The 22,355-nt window shown below is 37.6% G+C and overlaps 1 protein-coding gene across 3 annotated transcripts in view; it reads left to right on the top strand.

Annotated features, from left to right (window-relative positions):
- The window catches only part of gnao1b (guanine nucleotide binding protein (G protein), alpha activating activity polypeptide O, b), a 91,621-nt gene that overhangs the window by 9,252 nt on the left and 60,014 nt on the right, over positions 1-22,355 (top strand). For 2 of the 3 annotated variants that reach the window (XM_042061067.1, XM_042061069.1), the window contains exons 3-5: positions 10,894-11,035; positions 11,185-11,345; positions 16,946-17,074. In XM_042061067.1, the coding sequence (XP_041917001.1) occupies positions 10,894-11,035; positions 11,185-11,345; positions 16,946-17,074 (432 nt within the window). The remainder of the gene's footprint in view (positions 1-10,893; positions 11,036-11,184; positions 11,346-16,945; positions 17,075-22,355) is intronic. The other variant, XM_042061068.1, reaches the window with a different exon arrangement.

Below are 22,355 nucleotides of genomic sequence, written 5' to 3'. Positions count from 1 at the left end.
TATGGTACAGCTCAAAATGTATCAGAACACACTTAATTTACCAATACCCCATGTGTTATGCATGGGCAGCATACTAATGAGGAGGATGGGACATGTTTCATGTCATGTAAGATCACATCCTGAGGGTATAAGCTTTCAGAAAATATATGGTTTATATGGTTGAAACAGTTTTTCCTAAATGGCACAGACCCAAAGGTATGAGCCATATAAATAATAATAATAATAATAATAATAATAAGCTTTATTTGTATAGCACCTTTCATACACAGAATGCAGCTCAAAGTGCTTTACATTTGAAGCATGTAACACAATAATAGTCAGTCAGTCATTATCAATCACTTTTCTTCATTGCTGGGGCCGTTTATGATCCACTCAGCAACATATCAAAAATATAGAAAATAACGTCATAAGACTGGCAGCCTTAACCCTCTTACCTCCCACAAGCACGCCATATGGCAACTGTGGCAAGGAAAAACTCCCATATTCCAGGAAGAAACCTTGAGCAGAACCTGACTTAATAGGGGGAGCCCATCTGCTTCTGGCTGGCTGCGCCCTCCAATGGCAGCAGATGTAGAACTAGACTGCATTTCCGGCGGGAACTGCGAAAGTGTGCTTGCCCTGGTCCGGTCAGCAACGTGAGCAGACAGTGGCATACGCTATGCTGAACCTGGCTTGATCCAGGCATTGTAACAGTGCCTTTCAGTGTTGGAGCAGTGGCAATATCTCAAAAGCTCTAGGAGAGGGCTATTCAACTATTGGCTTGCGGGTTGAATGTGATTCGTTGGATTTTACCTTTGGCCTGCCTTCGAACTTAGCTTCTATGACTGAGATCAAATCAATAAAATAAAATGACAGCAATGATTGGCTGCAAAAATAAATAATGTCACGCGTCTTGTGCCTCTCAAACTGGGCTATCAGGTAACCTACAGAGGAATTGAAATTATGAAATATGACCAAGGCATTAAAAAGCTGTTTGTTTGTCAGGATACTTTTTCACTGATTTATTTAAAAAAAATATGAGCTATGAGTGTGAATGTTATATATTCCATCCCACAAATTATGTTTTACTGGTTTATTTGACAAATAATCTATATGGATTTGCTCTATAAAGACCTTATGTCTGTTTGGGATTTATGAGCCTGGGGTTGTTTTGAGAGCCTATTGATGTAGCCTATCTCAGAATAAAGGAATACTTCATATTACTCTAAACCACCGTCTGTAAATCAACTGTATACTACTGTCTACATTGCACTATATTTCTTGACCTGTCTCTGTATGTTTCATCACCTTTCTATACTTTGCCTCACATTGCAACACAGCTCAGATCTTTGGTTGCTATGAAGGCCAGTCGTTCTAAATGGATGGTTGCTATGGCCAAAGGCCAGTTCTATCTCTGCCGTTGTTAAGCGGGCATATCGTAGAATTCTGATTAACCTTATCTTATTTAAAACATCTCTATTTTACTTAGCCCACTTCCATACAGTGGGTCCCATTAAGAAGTGGCCACTTCATTCGCGCTTACCGTGATTCACACAGCAGCATTATTAAATTAATCTGTCACCATATGCCTATGCTTACGTTTGCAAAGAAAACATTTTAATTTGATTCACATGAAACGTTACATTTCATGTACATGTTGACAATGAGTAGCCTAGTTTTGGTTGTTGGTGGTGTTATTGCATCCCTTAGTTATGCCTACAATGCAAGTTCCCTCGCGATTGGAAGCTCCTGTAGACAATAGTAGACGCATTTCAAAACATCGGGTTAGGAGTCCTTGCAACTTCTTTTAAGCCGTCACAGACTTAGGTGCTACTTTTAGGGCTAAAGTGCTTCGTGAATTACTGTTAGTAAAAAAAACAGCAGTCCTAAAGTTACAAGTGATGAAGTTACGAGTGCAAGCATCTCATATCAAACTAGAAATGCAATTCCGAGGAATTACACGAGGGGATGCAATCTGCTGGTTAGGGTGTTGGTGGGGCTGTTGACCTTGTGATACCTGCAAAGGTGCTTTTGGAGTAACCAAATTTGAATCTTGTGTGACATGGCATTCTTGAGATATAACATTCAAGGTGTTTTTGACCTTGACATTTGACCTTCAACCTCCAACATCAACTCACTTCATCTTTGAGTCCATAAAAACACTCGTATCAAATTTGAAGCATGTACGTCAAGCCGTTCTGGAGATATAATGCTGAATGCATGAGATATGTCTGGGACTTTTATTTTGACACACAGGAAACACTTTAACAGGATGTGTTCAGGTAGAGCTAGATTGTATGCTTAGAGGCTGAGACAGTTGAATTCCTCACAGGTGACACCTGTGCCAGTGTTCTGATTAGCCTGGGAACTGCTCTGAGAGCTACTTAACGAGCGCAGCTGGCTCTATTATGACATCACAGCCCCCATTCAAGTCTATGGGGGAAAAATACACTTTTAATTACAAATATCTCAAAAAGTATAAACTTCTCAAAAATGAAAAACCGATAGGACGGTAAAGCCTTGGAAGATCTACGGAACGGTGTTTGAACCAAATTTGTACGTTAAGCGGTTTGGGCTGAATAGCGCGCACAAAAAGGTAAAAAGAAAAATAATAATAAGAAGAAGAAGTTTTCGGATTTCAATAGAGGGGATGCATCCCCTCTAATGACCATGGCATTACGCTAAACAACATAAATCCCAATTAGCAACATACATCTCCTCCCTATAGCTAGCCACACAAGAAATTAATGATACTAAATCTCTGCTTAGCATGTGGCAGGCTAGCACATACCGTTGACTTGCGCTAGCCTAGCACCTGTGAACTCTGCAATTAGAAGGACTGGATGAAACGTGCTGAAAACGGTCTCCACTGATAACTATCACACTTGCTTACTTGGAAATAAGGTCTTATGTCCAAAATCCTGAACCACCCCTTTAATGGAGGTTAGGCATGCAGTGAGGGAGCAAAGGCCATCTGGGTTAGTTGGCTCCACAGAAATATACAATTGGGTATCATCTGCGTAGCTATGGAAGTTTACATTATGCTGACTATTGACATTTCCCAACGGAAGCTTATATAGGGAAAATAGCAGGGGACCAAGGCAGCTCCCCTGGGCCACACCAAAAGGCAAGTCATGTTTTTCAGACACATGATCTCCTAGACTGATTTAAAAATGTCTGCCAGTAATGTAGGTTTGAAACCAGTTTAGAGCATTATCAGAGAGACCCACCCACTTCGCAAGGCGGTGAATTAGGATGCTATGATCAATGGTGTCAAATGCCGCACTCAAATCCAGAGGAATAAGGATTGAGACTTTGTTTGAGTCAGTAGCCAGTCTAAGATCATTGACTATTTTTACTAGAGCCGTTTCTGTGCTGTGATTTGATCTAAAACCTGATTGGAATTTTTCAAGGATACTGTTTTTGTTGAGGAAGGTATTTAACTGATTACAAACAACTTTTTCAAGTACTTTGCTCAGGAACGGTAGATATACCCAATTTACTCATATGTATTATGAACGGGCAGCAAAGTAAAGGGGAGGGTGAGAAAGGTCAAAACCTATGTTAGATCACATCCTGAGGGTCTAAGCTTTCAGAAAATATATGGTTTATATAGTTAAATCAGTTTTCCCTTCATGGTACAGACCAAAATGCATTATGCATACACTCTCTTCACTTAAATCCATAACATCCCATTCATTTCAATGGGAAATTTACTTAGTGGTCTACCAGGTACAGTGGGAATGAGTTTATTTCTTGTTAACATGTTTTTTCTTAAACTCTGGGACCAGGGCTACAAGAAAATACCACTTAAGTCTAGTAGTGTGGGGGGGGGGGGGGGGGAGGAAAAATTAAGCCTATTTGGGTGTATTTTGGGCATATTCGATTATTGAGCTAAAAAATATGCTCATTTGCATATTCAAATTAATTTTCAAAGAAACTTGTAATACAAAAAATTTTACTTTTCATGGGTACTTTCATTGTGTAAAGTTTAATTTTGATAGGAGTAAAGGAAAAAAATAGCCCCAGGCAGGGGGTGTATTGTTGCCTGGCCTTCTTGGCACACATCTTGGATTGATGAGAATTTAACATATTTCCTCAACTAGGATTTCTTAGGACTTTTAGTATGTTGTTCTGGACACCTCATAGAAATGATCTAAGCTGCAAAAATTTATTTTACAATTAGTCTGTCGTAAAACGCTACTTTGCCTGGACTAGGAGCCATAGATGTCTTCCCTCTGAAAGTTGACATAAAATCAAACAATATTTGATAATTTAACTTCAACTGAGGTTTTGGTAGGCAGTAGACTCAGCAGATGTTTAACCGGTACAGTTTAAAAACCCAGAAAAACTCAGAATGTGAGATTGTTAAAGTTCATTAATTGTATGAAACGATTTATTAGTTAGCCATTGCAGCATCGGCTATTAGGCTGTTATGCTAGCTCAACAGCTTTCAAATATGCTGTTATTTTGGTCATGTGGACTTGATCAAACGGGTAAGGATAATTCATAAACTGCTTATTTCTTACATGACTGAAGCAGTAGCTTAGGTTCAACAGTGGTGTTTGAGGTTGCTGTGTTAAGTTCAGTTGTGTGTGATCGCGAAACAATTCATAGGATCAAATCAGTTTATTTTGACATACGGGAGTTAGCCTAACTGACATGTACAGCACATAAGCCTATTTTTAAGCATATAAGCCTGTTTTTATTTATTAGCATATTACTTGTGATTATGTCATCAAATGACACTCATGATAACTTGAAAGAGAAGGACAGAAGAACAAGCACGAATTTCACAACAACATATTCATAACAAATTAGAACAAACTGTTCCGGTAAAAAATATTCTTGCCATGTTTAAAATGCTGCACCTTTTCCCTTAATAGCCTATCTCTGGCAATTCATTTTTGGATGACTGTAGATAGTTGTATTTTAGCCTACGTCTTAGTAGACAGTAGCCTAGGCTACACCATTAGGCCATCTTAATAAAACACTTCACAGCTGTTAACGATCATCCTCCACAACCATGAGGATACGTAAACGGTCATTCGTCGCCTTTTTGCTTCTTATTGTAAAACCAACTGTTAGGGCCTACCTACAAGTGGTCGGCATCTCGGTCAATATTTGATATTAAAATTTCAATTTTGAAGCTATTTGTAACTATGTGTAGCCTATGCAACCCGACTGTTGTAGGCTTGCCTACCACTCTGCAGTACCTTGCCTATTCTGCCTACCACTCTAGTTGTAAACAAACGTTGACGTAACATTAGAACAGAGGTGCAAAACCTTAATATAACATGAGTACAAGGTACCACCCATTCAACTGTCTCTTGTTCATCCACTTCAAAGCATTCATTCATCCATTAAACTATCTATCAACATCCATTAAACTATCTACCTACACATCCATTAAACAATTTGTCTATCAACATCCATTAAACTATCTGTCTATCAACATCTATTAAACCATGTCAACCTAGCAACCACCATAGCAACCAACATGATTACCATAGCAACCAGCATAGCATCTGCTTTATTTGGCATAGCAACCTTATGTACCTTAGTAACACCCTAGCAACCATCACAATTACCCTAGTAATATTGATACAAACCACTTTTCATTCAACTTTGTCTCCATCCATCTACTTCCAACCATTCATTCACCCATTAAACTATAGCCTATCAGCATCCATTAAACTACTATACTACCCTACAAAGGCAAAAGGCAGTAACTGACCAGAGTGTCAAACTGAGAAAAGTTTTTTGTTTTGTCTACACAAATGTATTATAGGTAGAGCAATGAAAATCTGGTGACTTGTTATCCTGATGAAGACATGTGTGTATATAAAAACAAACCTTGTGCTCAAAGTTGACCTTTGACCCTTATTCACCTGTCAGATACTGTACTCTGCCTTGCTGAACAAAACAGCCTGGCCAGCTTAAGGTGGTTTGCTGGTTGACCAGCTTGTTAACCAGCTTGTTTGACCACCCTATATGATGGTTGACCTGCTAGACCAGCAAAACTCTTGCGAAAACATACCTTCAGCTGGTTTACCCAGCTCACGATGGTAATTCAGCTGGTTTTGCTTGTTGTACCATCTCAAGTTGGTAATTTTAGCTGCTGTTGCTGGTCTACACTGCTGGTTTTACTGGCCATGCCAGTTTATGTTGGTCATTCTAGCAAACCAGCTTGACCATCTTACACCAACAATGTCAAGCTTGACAGGCTGGTCACCAGCATGACCATCTTGCACCAGCTGTATCCCACACGACAGGCTGGTCAAACCAGCATGACCAGCTTCCTCAGATGGTCATGCCAGCATATCCAGCTGGTGGCCTAACCAGCTACTGTACACCAGCAAAGACCAGCAAGAGCTGGAAGAAAACCAGCAAAGACCAGCTAAAACCAGCTAAAATCAGCTACCAGTATAAGCTAACTGTTTTTTTCAGCAGGGATGTACTAAAAATAAGGAGTCGTGCAAAGGCAAAAGGCAGTAACTGACATATAATCAATATTTGCTACCAAAGGCAGAGTATGGTAACTGGACTTGTGCGTCGAAGATCAAAGCCAAAGAACGGTAACTGCAGTTGCAGCTTCCTGCCATGGTTGCTTGTATGGTTGTGGGAGTTACAGTGAACCCAACCCTCTATTTTTTCCGGAAAAAAAAACGGTCAAATTGAGTATAGATATGTATGGAAGCCCATTTTCACCATTTAAAAAAAAAAAAAAAAAAAAAAAACGGTCAGATTCTAAATCAAAATTAAGATTAAGAAAAGAGATTTTAAGTGATAATTATGAGATATAAAGTCATAATTATTATGAGTTTTAAAGTCGAAATTACGACTTTAAATCTCAAAATTTACGACTTTATTTCTCATAATTAAGAGATATAAAGTTGAAATTTCGAGATTATTAACCCAGGAAGTAAACCCAAAAGGAAATGAGCTGTTGCTGTTCTGCTCAGTTTAGCTAGTTGTAGTTTAGACATAAAACTGTTAGGCTACTGTTTGCACACTGTAGCCTAAGAAATAATAGTAATGATAATTATAAACTGATTGCGATTGTAGATAAAAGAAGAAACGGTTACTAAAACTAGGCCAAGAGCAAAGTAAAGTTAAAGATGGCAGTTAATATAATGCTGAAAAGAAATACAAATAAGATAAATAAACAAACTAAGGGAGAATTAATGGACATTGAAGGCCAAAGAAAATAGATACATCTTTAAATTTGATTTAAAGCTACTGATAGTGGGACAGGACTTAATTTGTAGGGTACACTTTACTTGACAGTATTTACAAAAGAGTGACATGCCACTGTCATGAACGTGTCATAAACATTATTAACAAGTCATAAACGTTTATGACAGGGGTGTCAAACTCATATTAGGCAGTGGGCCAGATTTGTTGGAATGAGATTTCGTGGGTGCCGTCACTGTCATGGTCATTATTATTTCTCTGCACTGATATCAGTGTTGTTTGGTGATACTCCTTTACTTTACACACTTGAGAGCAAACAAGTACAAATCATCTACTGCCATCATATCCTGCTCTTTCTCTCTTGAAACACCCTACTTCCATGTCAGTTTTTTTGGCCTCTTCCTCCTGACGATGGTTTGTAGGTTTAATCAATTTATCACAGAACTTTTTCCTCCCTTCCTACCTAAAACATCTGGTGGGCCGTATGAAACCTGCTGGCGGGCCTGATGTGGCCCCCGGGCCTTATGTTTGACACCTCTGGTTTATGACATAACGCTTCTGTTATTAAGTGTCATTCAGTTTTTGTCATGACAAGTTAGGTTTAGGGTTAGAGTTAAGGTTGAGGTTAGGGTTCATGTGTCATGACAGTATCATGTTTTCCTGACAGTGTCATGTCACTCTTATGTAGATACTGTCAAGTGAAGAATTACCAATTTCTATAGGGTGATTATTCCAGAGTCGAGAGGGGCTGCAACAGAAAAAACGCTATGACCTTTCGTTTTTAGGATTGCTTTGGGGACTGAAAGAAGATGTTGCAAGGAAAACCTTAGTGGCCTAGAAGGACAGTAGGGACTTAAAAGGTCACAGATACACAGATTGTAGTGCCATCCCATTTAGGGCTTTGAAAACAAAAAGCAAAACTTAAACTAAAATGAATTCTGTATTTGACAGGTAACCAGTGAAGTTGGGCCACCACAGGACTTATGTGCATATGTTTCTTAGTTCCAGTAAGAAGCCTAGCTGCTGCATTACGGACTAATCGAAGTCTAGCAAGGGTAGATTGGTTCAGCCCTAAATACAGAGAGTTACAATAGTCCAGCCTACAGTAGATGTAACAAATGCATGGATTATAGTTTCTAAGTCAGTATATGAGAGCCAGGGCTTTAATTTAGCTATTGTTCTCAGTTGAAAAAAGCTTCCCTTAATCACACTACTGACTTGCTTATTGAAATTGAACGAGGAATAAACACTTCTGACCGCAATTTACAGCCAGTGCATTTTTTAGCTTAGCAACAGAGCTGAGTGGATCAGAAAGAATTACCACCCCTTGCAGACCAACTTCAACCTCCAGACGTTTTAAAAGGATGCTCTGGTCAATAATGTCAAAAGCTGCTCTAAGGTCAAGAAGTGCTAAGAGGGCACAAGAGCTAAGAACTAACTACCCTATATCTACTGAGCAAAGAACTAGCACTACTATATTGACTGTCTATGCACAATTGCACAATTTCAACCCAATTTTGCCGCTCTTATTTATTCATTGTATGTGCCTTCTTATTTACTTTTTATTGTTTACTTGAATGTTATGTTTGTCTGTGGACTTAATTGGTAAAATGATGTCTTGTCTCCACCGTGGGATAGTGAGAAACGTAATTTCGATCTCTTTGTATGTCTTGGCATGTGAAGAAATTGACAATAAAGCAGACTTTGACTTTGAATATCATTGTGCACCTTAAGTAGAGCAGATTCAGTGCTATGAAGTGTTCTAAAACCAGATTGAAATGTATCTAGGATATTGAAAGCATTCAAATAAGAGGTAACCTGAGAGAGAACAAGCTTTTCCAGGATCTTTGAAACAAAAGGTAATTTGGAAATAGGCTGATAGTTTTTCAGGTCACTGTAATCAAGACTGGGCTTCTTTAGTAAAGGTTGGACATGCTTAAAACTGGAGGGGACCACTGCAGTAGATAGAGAGCTATTAATAATGGCCAAAACATCAGGGCAAATTATGTTAACCCTCCTGTTATCCTTGGGGTCAATTTGACCCCAAGCAACATTTAACATCATAAAATATATGGTTCACTTTTTTTTTTTGCTTCATGTTTCATGACTTTTCCTCAATTGAAGGGTACTAATTGAAGGGAGTTAGCATGAATTTTTTTCAATAGTATGTTTTCAATGTCCTGTACAAATATTTTGTACATTGATGTTCCTTGGGGTCAGTTTGACCCCAGCTGTATGAAACATAAGATACATGAATATTTGACACATTATGGATATTATTATTTGAATAGTATGGGAACATATTGTTATTATCATTATTACATACACAAGTACTTATTACATATAAGTCATTTTGGCAGGACTGTAAAAGTCAAAAGGGGAAGCAACAGCAAGCCTTTGGGCTGCTGACACTGGATGGGCAATACTGCCAGCCAGGGTTCCAAGGTTCATAAAGGGGTGTGGGGGGGTGGGATTGTTTTGTAGGGCTTTTGATGGTGGTTATTACACTCTTGTTAAGTACCTGTCACAAAACAACTGGGTAACAATATGAATTATAATCATTTTCTGAGGGTTTATTTAGCTGTGGTCAAATTGACCCCAAGGATAAAGTGTCGGTAAGATTTGAGGATAACACAAGGGTTAAAGACTTCCTTAAACAGGTGTGAAGATAAAACATCTGAGTGGCAAGAGGAGGATTTGAGAGACCACCTCAAATCATCAACTTAGAGTAATACTCTGTTCTAGCTGACTTAACAGAGTTTTGGTACGTCTTTGGTACATAAAATACCACTGTAGTTTTAGTAGCATGTGTAACGCATCTCCTCTCAGATCCATTTGTTGCCGTTTAATGTCCTCTGCTTGTCTGACCATATTAATTATCATCATAAATACAGTAAAAAATAAAAATAAATACAATACAAATAGACCATAAATACAGTACAATAAAAAAATGTACGTTTAAAGTGCTTGTTGTGCTGTCTGATAGCTTGAGGTATAAAAGAGCATACCGCTTAATTCGTTTCACAGGAGGCCTTAGCCTACCACTATGTTCCATAACCCTACCAGTCAAATTGCCATGGAGAGGGTGATCAGGGTCCCTCGTTATTTTCTGTGTCATTTTTGACAGGCGGTCATCATATACTTTATCCACTGCATTTAACTCACTAGTCACTCAGTCCTGGCTTTCTCAGTTGCCCCAGCATTCCCACCCCAACCCACCACACGGTAACTCCAAACACTACATATCACTGACATAAAAAAACATTCTCACCACATCAGTATTTACCTTAAAAGACGGCAAAACGTGGACTTAATTTTTCCATCAATAAGTTAACATGATCAGACCAAGTTAACATGATCAGACCATCTGACACCTGACGAAGACCTGAGTGGTCGAAACATTTGTATTATAATAAGTACATTTCCTTTCACTTCTTTGGTTCACCCTGCATTTGTACCTGTTTAACAATGAATAGCATTTCAAAATGAGATCTCTCCTTTGTCTTTTTTTATCTCCTAGACATAGCCTCGTTGCACTCTGTAACATCAATATGAGGTTTTAACCATTTTCTCATATTTATTCAATCTCCTGAGAAATAGCCCTCCTGTTGTCTCAGCCCAAGTGTAATAATATAAGTTCACATTTATGTTTGCTAGCTAGCTGTAATTAATCCGTTAATAAACATTTGTTGAAATTCTCTTTCTGTGTGTTTGTAGGATCATCCACGAAGATGGATTCAGTGGTGATGATGTAAAACAGTTTAAGCCAGTTGTTTATAGCAACACCATTCAAAGTCTGGCAACTATCCTACGTGCCATGGAAACACTCAATATTGAGTACTCTGACAAGGACCGTACTGTAAGTGCAAACGTGTAATGTGTTATTACCTGTAAAATATTTTATAAGTGGCATTATTGTCTCCTGTGGTAGTTGAATAACTTTAATGGACCAGGCAGTCAATTCTGCACCACGTCCCAACTTTTTCTGATTTGACTGACTTGTTACAGAGTGATTGCAAGCTGGTCTTCGATGTGGTGAGTCGTATGGAGGACACTGAACCATTTTCAACTGAGTTGTTGGGAGCTATGACACGCCTATGGAGTGATGCTGGAACTCAGACATGCTTCAGCCGTTCAAACGAGTTTCAGCTTAATGACTCAGCACAGTAGTAAGAAAACCTATATTCTCATTTTAATAGGCCACCTAGTTATGAAGACAATGGTGGTGATTGGTGGTCGTTGGTGAATGATGTTTATTGGTCACGATGATTGTTTAACAGTACAAAACAAATATATGAAAAGAATAAACAGCTTACGATATAGATGTAGACTATTCAAAATTCTGCTGCTTGTTTGTTCAGCCATACTAGGTCATGGGATCACATCACCCCCATCCTCCACCAACTACTGCCTCCTAGTTCAATATCACATCCATTACAAAATAATTTTGCTTGTACAAAATAAGGGTGCATGATTCAGAAAATGTCACGATTCAATATTGATTTTTAAGCTCATTTTTGATTCAAAAACTATTCTCGATTCAAAAAACGATTTGCAGTATACGGTTATTTTTCCCATATGATTGCTGTAGACATAAAATTTTCAAAACCCAATGTGGCCCTTGAGCCAAAGAGTGCCCACCCCTGATGTAGACTGCCCCCTAACAGTCCCAAAAGCTAAAATAATTTCAGGACAATAGTTTAAACGGCGTTACAAAACGTATGAATCGCTTTTGAATCGGTAGAGCTTCAATCGCGATATGATTGTGAACCGTTTATTTTGCTCACCCCTACTTCAAAGGCTGTCATTTGACAGCAGGCTGTAGCAGCACTAGCACATGTGAAATGTGAGTTCTACTAGCTAACGATTTGATGTAACACATCCTAGCCTGCATGTGTCTGTGAAGTCTGAAAGAATATATAAGCACACATCCTGAATGCTATACCAGTTTCACTTGGCAAATCCAATTATGAAGGCTATAGCAAAGCATTCACTTTTTTAATTCTTACAAAACAACATCCAATATCACATTACAATCATGACAATCAGTCAAAATCTATGGAGTTTTAGTGGTTCAGTGGCTACGTTGTTTGTTGCTGCTACCCACGTTATCTCCAGTGGTTCCACTGTTTAACTTGCACAGATGCACACACACAAGAATGAGCGCTCACACCACTACCCCCTAAGGCTCTGCCTCTTTATTTGATAACAATAAATTAAGAAATGTTTCCTATTCTGGGAAATGTTTAGTTTCTATTTTTTTCGGTCCGTGGTTCAATGATACCGTTTAATTGTGCCGGAAATTATCCGCGGACCAGCAATCTCCTCGTCGAGGAGGTCCTAACCCTGCAGGTCATAGACAGAGAAAGCATAGGCCTACTCGCTTTGGGTACAGACCACAGTTGCATGTCCAGTGTACACAGAGAATGACAGTGTCTTGGAGCGGCTGCACCCCCTGCAACTCCACTTCGTCACTGATTCAGATAGATACGCCCGACACTTCTGCTTTTTATCTGGTGGTGGTGGAGTTGACCGGACATCTGAGGCTTCAGACGTTACCAATTTATCAGCATCCATTGCGCCTGGCCTCTGAAAAAACTTTTAAGGCTAGTCTGCCTGGGCCTGGCCATGTTTGAACCGCCTCACTCATTTGTTCGTTGTTTAACATGGATGTTTTAAGCGTGCGCTTCCTATTTGAAATGCAGCATACTGTAGGCTATGTGTGTTGTTTAATAACTTTCAAACGGTAGAGCCTGTTCATTTAAAAACATAGCCAGAGGACGTATTGCTTTAATATAGGCTTACATTTTAAGGCTTATTCTCAAATTCAGATTGCGTTAGGGGGACGGGATGATAAGCCAACTTCAATCGGACAATTTGACCAGAGAGATTTAATTTTGTTGGACATTTCATTTTTTTTACGGCCAATGTCCGGTAATTATCGGACAACGGAAACCCTGAACTACACCATCTAAGTACCTACATAAAAAGAGTGGATAGAGCACTATCACATTTAAGATGCATGCATTGTCTGATGGGCATACCAGAAAACTAGCATTCCAAGTATATATCTTGGGACCCCTCTATAAAGCAGTTTGAAAAATATTTTTTCATGATTTATTCTTTCACAAGCCTTATGGTGGGCTTACACCATAGAATTTTCAAGCAATTTCACAGTCGGCGACTAAATTTCCAAAGTCGGAATGAAATCATGGGAGTTTTACATAAAATCATCTTTAAACCAGGACTCTGCAATAGGACCACTGTCCCCATCCACAATCAGACACATCTTGCCCACCATCTGAGTCACCGAGGGGGGTCTCACATATTCCAAATGAAAATTAGTCGTTTGATTGAAGAGGTATTTTTTTTTTTTAAATTGCATGCTTTAGGGGATGGGCATTTTTAGCCCCACCCCTCCCGAAATTGTACTGTTCCGTACTTCAGAGGCCACTGTTCCCACCTAGTCTGGCCTACCTTAAAATGCTTGGTCTCTTTAGAAAGCTGAAACCTTGTAGTTTCACAGGGAACAATCTGGAATCTCCCCATAGGACTTTTGGGCTCCCAAAATAGATACTGACAATAAAAGCCTTACTGTATGGCAACCTCTTGGTATAGAAGCATTATCCTGGTCTCAAATGAAAGGTAACACTCTGAGGTTTCTTGTAGACTATTTGGATTGTATGTCAGAGGTTCTGATATAGACCGACTACACAAAATATGTAGGGAAGCACCAAAAGCGGAGGAGGGGGAGGAGAGCATTTTTTATCAAATTTAATTGAGACATAGTGAGATTAATCTGACAATGTAAAGCACCATACAGATTGTACATGAAAAAGGTTGTCATATATGTATTCCCAAATGTCCAAGCTTTCAAATGGTGTATAATATTACTATGCTACATAACAATATGGTGCATAAAATTGATTTAGAATGTTGGGGGGAGGAGGGTAGGTGTGCCGTGGAAGGCACACTGTTCCATAATAATAGCTACATTCAGAAATGTAAGTAATGCTGACCCAGTGTAAAGCAGAAATAGTCTAAATTCTGTCATTTGAGATTTTCCTTTACTAGGTAAGTTGCTGCCTTTCGTGTTGTGCTTGTGGCTGCCGGGAAACCCCTAACGTTGAATCACCTGATGGTCTCTGACTCTTCGTATGGAGATAGAAGACCACGTTAGTGTTATCTTCAACTAGATAGATAGATAGATAGATAGATAGATACTTTATTGATCCCCAAGGGGAAATTCAAGAACTACATATCTTGTACAGTATTGTCGAATAACGTTAACACTGGAAACAAAGTGTAAAGGTACCAAGTTTATCAAAGTTGTTCATTTATGGCATGACGTTTATGGTGCAGGTTCTGTAGCTAGTAAATTACGCTTGGAGTAGGGGAGCTGGAGTCTGTTGCAATATACCATCTCACCACTAGATGGGAGAATTTCCCCCAAGAATTAACCCAAGAACTACACAATGTAGCTTTACGTCTACAAACAGCCTGCGACACTACAGTTAATAAATAAATCGCCCTGTCGTTCCACTTTCTGTATGCCATTTTGTCGGTCACCTGCCATAAATCACCGTCCCGTTGCCGGCTGTATGCATAGGCCTTTAGCCAGCTATTTATAAAAAAGTATTTTCCTCACACGTATTGCAAAATAATTCCATCCACACGTTATGCAGAAACAGCTGTTGTGGGCTGTCAAGAACACATCAATCAAACAGATGGCGAAATTGGCCAACTTGAGAATTGACAACATTTTAAAGAAAATTTTCCCGTCATCACACGAACACTGAAACAGAGAGAAAATCTTAATCTAAATATTATTTTTATATTATATAATGTTATTATTAATGTAAGAACTAATGTTAACCCTTAGAACCCAATTGACGCAAAGAGCGTCAAAAAACACACCCTTTCTTCTCTGTTATGTTGCTCTGGAACTGATCATCACAGCGAGATGAAACTTTATTGCGTGACAGAGCAGAAGTGGGGCTTTCCAATGAGGCATGTGTCTGTACAATCAAGTATAAAAATAAAAAAAATCATGAAATTACATCTAATTGCATCATATTCAGTCTATACTTCTCTGCGTTCCCCTGCACACCCATTACTCTTGTTTGAATTACTTGCGAACCCGTGATCGCATAGATATGGCAAGCATATCAGACGAATGAGGAGACACAGGGCTATCCATTGGTACCAAGTATATCGATCCTTCTGGGTTATAAAAACAGACGAAGTGACTGCAAAATAACAATATCATGTACACAAACCAACACTGCACACCCATTACTCTCGTTTGAATTACTCGCAAACCAGTGACCGGATAGATATGCCACGCATGTCAGATGAAAGAGGAGTCACAGAGCTATCATGTGATACCAAGTACAAGACAGTATATAACAGACAAAGTGACAGCAAAATAATAACTTCATATAGCTCGACTTAGCCCATGTTTTTGTGTGTTTTTGTGGCAATGCATGTTTATAAAACAACGCTATCATGTGTTTCTCTATGGCAAAGCATGTTCATAATCTGTTTTTGAGATCCTAGCAAATTCCTACATGGCATCCAATTCAAGGCTCACATTGTATCTCAATTTGTTCTACAAAGAAACACCTTTTTGCCTTTACTTTGTTTATGGCAATGCAGTAAAAAGTTGTTGTAGAGAATCATCATGAGTGCACACGCAGGCTAACACGCAAACTCGGGTTAAGTCAGGTCAGATCAGTTTGTGTCACAGATATGGAGTGCAAAAAGTCATTTTTCGTCACTAAATAAAAAAAAATGGCATTTATTTCTGTAAGGCGCACACCACATATGTCTGTAAATTGCTCAGCCCCAACGCCCCCTTCCACCATGGTTCTTATATTGCCAGATTCAGGACAGTCTGGCCTACATATACATGAAAGTCATGTCCAGCTGGCAGCTTGCTGTGGTGAGATGCATTTCAAAATGTAAGAATTGTGCAATACGCTTTTTGTCTTTATATTATTTAAAAATCAAAATCAAATCAATGTAAGTACTAATATATGAAATGGTGGCAGATCTGGTTAGCCTAGACTGTGCTGAAAAAAAACCCAGCATGTGTAAATTACATTTACAATGACCAGGATAAATGCTTATAACTAAAGGTACAGTAGTGAGAATGGCCAAACATAGAGTAGGGCTCATAGGGCTAAATTAAAAATGGCATTTATTTCTGTAAGGCACACACCACATATTTTTCACATTTGCTCAGCCCCAGAGAATCCTTCCACCATGGCAATGATATTGCAAGATTCAGGACAGTCTGCCCTACACACACATGAAAGTCGAGCTGCCAGCTTGCAGTGGTGAGATTTTATAATACACTTTTTGTATTTGTATTATTTAAAAATCAAAATTAAATCAATGCAAGTATTAATACATGAAATTGTGGCAGATTTGGGTAGCCTAGACTCTGCAGGAAAAAAACAACAATATATAGCATGTGTGTATGGCACTTACAATGACCAGGATAAATGCTTCTAACTAAAGGTAGTGAAAATGCCCTTAAAACAGTCTAGGGTTGTCCAGAGTGTAGCAGTAGAGTGTAGAAGACTTAAGGTAAGGGGGTAATGCACTTAGATTTTTTACCTTTTTTTAAAGAATATGGCCTCTATTTATTGAAAAAAATTGGCAAAATATCTGTATGCAATTACACGTACACAATGTACTGTACAAAGATTTGCTATGCTATGCAGTTCATGACCCCACTAAATACATTTTGTTCATGTTGCAGTTATCTGGACAGCTTACAGCGGATTAGCTCCTCTGACTACCTGCCAACAGAACAGGACATTCTACGTACTCGTGTGAAGACTACTGGTATTGTGGAGACACACTTCACATTCAAGAATCTCAATTTTCGGTGAGCAAAATCAGTTTGTTCAGAGAAGAGAAGTTGTATGCACACTGCCAAAATATTCACACTAAGATATGACATAATAATGAACTGTGTAACGAACTTTTAGACATTTCACAAAAAAGTAGGCTGATTCATGAGAAATGGGACAATACATGTCCAGCAGTTGTAATCAAGATTTTAGAGCGGAGCAAGATAGCTGTTACATCATGGCCATGAAGTACACCCTGAACCAGAGTGGACACCATTCTGATAAACCAATTCAGACAGATTCTGTGAGCCTGCATTAGTATTAGCCTGTGATTGTCTTTCAAGAGGGGTTTAAAGATGTATCTGTTCAGCTTGCATTAATTTAGTAGTTGTTATGAGTTATGGTTTGTATATTTATGATATTTTTTTTTTTTTTCATTATTGATCGTTGATATTGTATTGGCATTATTGTTATCATTACTATCCTTAATGTAGCCTTACTAATTTTATATAACTGTTTACTGTTAATTTTAACTATTGTATTGGTTAACGCTTTAGAATAACATGTGCTTATTAGGTTTAAACAGTGCATAATAAGCAGTTAACAAATCATTACTAACAGTTAGTTAACTGTTGTTTTCCTTTAATAACATTAACTAACTGTTAACATGCAGCTTGTAAGTGTTAATAAGCAGCCTTTTAAGTTACAAGCATATTTGTTAACAGTTGTAAGTGTTAACAAGCATTATAAGACAAAAAGGTGGATAACTAATACGCTTATAAGACCTTTCTTACCTATTTGTAGTAAATTTTGCAGCCCCCCAATCTAAAGCGAGGACCATGTAGCCTATAGCTCCACGAGCCCAACCTTCTATCTCTACAGTATATGTCTACTGTATCTATCTAGCTTGGTTTAGCTGTGAGAAATGCACCTACAAAATTGGGTAACACTTTATTTTAATGTGTCGCTGTTACAGTGTACTTACCTAATTAGGTACAGTGGTACAACCTGTGTAACAACATGTACTATCAGGTACTATCATTGTACTTGCATAATGTATTTGTGGGTACCTACATATAGTTGTTACAATGTAATACTGAGTGCTTTTACAAAACTTTGCCAATTTGCCTAAATTTTCATCAGAGGCAAAGAGCTGACCTGAGACATGCTGGATGGGGTAAATCGGATCATGATAGATTTGATATACAAAGCATGCTTAGCTCCAGTCAAGGCCTCATTGTCTTCAGTGTACATGTAACAGCTGTGCTGCTACAACCTTGTTACTCTTTGATACAGTGGAATAAACTGGAACAGGTCTTGTCTTGGAACAGGTCTACTAATTCACATGTACTGTGTGGTGTAACAGCAGACACGTTTCAACACATCAATTACAGGATGCATAACATCATTGACAGGATGTATATATGTAGATGTAAGTACTTAACTGGTACTTTATTTTAATCGGTTTATTCCACTGTATCAAAAGAGTAATAAATGTGTACCAACACAGTTGATACATGTACTACAGTATGTAGGGTAATGGCAGACATGTTCCAAGACACCAACGACACAACATACATGTAATATGTAATTGTAAGTACTTAACTGGTACACTTCATTTTAATGGGTTTATGCCACTGTATCAAAGAGCAATAAGTGTGTACCAACACAGTTGATATATGTACTATGTAGTGAATTAGTAGACCTGTTCCAAGACATCGAAGACATAACATACATGTCATATGTACATGTAAGTAATTAACTGGTACACTTAATAGGTGTATTCACTGTATCAAAGAGTAACAAGGTTGTAGCAGCACAGCTGTTACATGTACTGAAGACAATGATGCCTTGACTGGAGCTAAGAATGCTTTGTATATCAAATCTATCATGACCAGATTTACCCCATCCAGCAGGTCTCAGGTCAGCTCTTTGCCTCTGATGAAAATTTAGGCAAATTGGCAAAGTTTTGTAAAAGCACTCAGTATTACAATGTAACAACTATATGTAGGTAGCCACAAATACATAATGCAAGTACAATGATAGTACCTGATAGTACATGTTGTTACACAGGTTGTACCACTGTACCTAATTAGGTAAGTACACTGTAACAGCGACACATTAAAATAAAGTGTTACCCAAAATTGCTACAGTGACCAGGAATTGAACCCAGGTCTCCTGCATCATAGAGTGACCTCTTACTTACTGAGCTACTTTCCTATTAATACCTAAGAAGCAAATGTTATTCTAAAGCGTTACCTTGTATTGTTATATTTGTTAGTCGCTTTGGACAAAAAAACATCGGTAACACTCCATAATAAGGTGCCATAATAAATAGCAAACTAGTAATTACCTAACCCTTTGTTAATATTTGTTAATTGTTACTAACATATCTATTTGGCACAAGTTAATAGTTTTTTAATCATTAATTAAATATTAGTTGTTTGCATAAAATCTGTATGTTAATGTTTTAGCAAATCTATTAACTAATATTGTATTAATATGTGTTAATAGTTAACTAAATGTCTTTTTGGCACTAATTAACAGTTATGTCTTGCATCATTTAAATGTAAATGTTTATTTGCAAACTATATGTTAATAGAAAAGTTAATGACTTATTATTATTTAACTAATTGTTATTAAACTGTGCTTCTGCCTATCCAAATATGAACCGCTCTCGGTAACACTCCAAAATAAGGTGCCATAATAAATAGCAAACTAGTAATTACCTAACCCTTTGTTAATATTTGTTAATTGTTACTAAAATATCTATTTGGCACAAGTTAATAGTTTTTTCATCATTAATTAAATATGAGTTGTTTGCATAAAATCTGTATGTTAATGTTTTAACAGATCTATTAACTAATATTGTATTAATATATGTTAATAGTTAACTAAATATATTTTTGGCACTAATTAACAGTTATTTCTTACATCATTTAAATGTTAAACGTTTATTTACAAACTATATGCTAATATAAAAGTTAATAACATTATTATTTATCTAGCTTTTCTGATTAGCTTTGTGGATAATTTATGGCTTTATGATCTTGTGGGGTGTATAAGGCACCCTACTGCCAGTGGTTGGTTGTGTGAGAGTTTGCGCTCCTCTTCTTCCACTTCTTCCTTATTGGATACCTCTGTGGTTGGCTGACCTGTAATTGGTGACAAATAGTACTTTGCCTTTGGAAGTACTATTTGGTTGCTGCTTGAATTTGGTGAAATTCAGGGGAGGGGGTGTAACAGAGTTAGAAATGTAGTTTAGTGTTTGTATGTGATTTTTGCCGTAATTAAGCATCTTTATTGAGATTGGTGTTTTGGAGCCCTCTTTAGAGAAACGCTATACTGCATCTCTGCTGCGTTTTGTCCTTGTATTGTTGCCATAGCCGATCAGAAGCGGTATGCTTTGCATTGTATAGGTTGACTGTATAAAGCTCTCCCCACTTTGTTTTAATTTTGTAACTGTAAAATGTTGTTTAAGTTGAAAACTTTGATATACCACCTGTATTATATTACTTTACATGTATTGTTAGGATTTGGGTGCAATTCTAGCAACTTAGAGAACGTTTAGTAATGTTTTCATTATGACCACGAGTTCATACACACTGAGTCTAACGTGACTAGCTGTAAATTCCGCTAGCAACTTTCCATGCATTCAGTGTAGTTTAGCTTAGTGTGCATGGAAAGTGCAATTCAGTCTAGCAGGAAATGAATGTACATTTAGTTTAGCATTGTGTTTATGCATTACCTCCGTATGGTCTACGTCTGTGAGTGTTTAGTGAGTCTCAGAATATTAATAAACTGTCGTTCTGTGCACCTGAACATTCCATGTCGTATGTCTCCCTTGGGCTGACAGTGATGGTATAGGAATGATGCATGTAATATAGCCCATTCAACTACTTGCTGTTTTGTTTTAACTTTTCCTAAAGGAATAAATGTGATAAGCCAGTTTTGGTCTCAGTCCCTTCACCGTCTGACTAGTTATATATTACTAATATATTAATAAAGCTTAACCAACTTTATTATAAGGGGCTCCACACTGATAGCTATATACTACTAATATATTAATTAAGCTTAACCAACTTTATTATAAGGGGCCCCACGCTTATAGCTATATACTACTAATATATTAATTAAGCTTAACCAACTTTATTATAAGGGGCCCCACGCTTATAGCTATATACTACTAATATATTAATTAAACTTAACCAACTTTATTGCAAGCGGTTCCGGCGCCGACAACAGTGGCAGCATGTCAAGGTAGCTCCGTGTTTTTTTCTTGAATTTCCCCTTGGGGATCAATAAAGTATCTATCTATCTATCTATCTATTGTAAGGGTCCTATGGAGAGCGGGGTAACACTCCATAATAAGGTGCCATAACAAATAGCAAACTAGTAATTACATAACCCTTTATTAATATTTGTTAATTGTTACTAAAATATCTATTTGCCACAAGTTAATCGTTTTTTCATCATTAATTAAATATTGTTGTTTGCATAAAATCTGTATGTTAATGTTTTAACAAATATATTAACTAATATTGTATTAATATGTGTTAATAGTTAACTAAATGTCTTTTTGGCACTAATTAACAGTTATTTCTTACATCATTTAAATGTTAAATGTTTATTTACAAACTATATGTTAATAGAAAAGTTAATGACTTATTATTATTTAACTAATTGTTATTTAACTGTGCTTCTGCCTATACAAATATGAACCACTCCCCATAGGACCCTTACAATAGATAAATAGGTACTTTATTGATCCCCAAGGGGAAATTCAGGGGGGAAAAACACAGAGCTACCTTGACATGCTGCCACTCTTGTCAGCGCCAGAACCGCTTGCAATAAAGTTGGTTAAGCTTAATTAATATATTAGTAGTATATAGCTATCAGTGTGGGGCCCCTTATAATAAAGTTGGTTAAGCTTAATTAATATTAGTAATATATAACTATTAGTCAGACGGTGAAGCGACTGAGACCAAAACTGGCTTATCACATTTATTCCTTTAGGAAAAGTTAAAACAAAACATGCCTTCAGGCACTGGCTTACATAAAACAGCATCTGCACAAGCAAAATAAAAAGAAGTAGTTGAATGGGCTATATTACATGCATCATTCCTATACCATCACTGTCAGCCCTACTAGCAAGGGAGACATGCAACATGGAATGTTCAGGTGCACAGAACGACAGTTAATTTATATTCTGAGACTCACTAAACATTCACAGACGTAGACCATACGGAGGTAATGCATAAACATAATGCTAAACTAAATGTACATTCATTTCCTACTAGACTAAATTGCACTTTC

Source organism: Alosa sapidissima, chromosome 14 (assembly GCF_018492685.1).
Source record: "Alosa sapidissima isolate fAloSap1 chromosome 14, fAloSap1.pri, whole genome shotgun sequence".
NCBI classification, from domain to species: domain Eukaryota; kingdom Metazoa; phylum Chordata; class Actinopteri; order Clupeiformes; family Clupeidae; genus Alosa; species Alosa sapidissima.
This window is presented reverse-complemented; position numbering and strand designations above follow the sequence as displayed.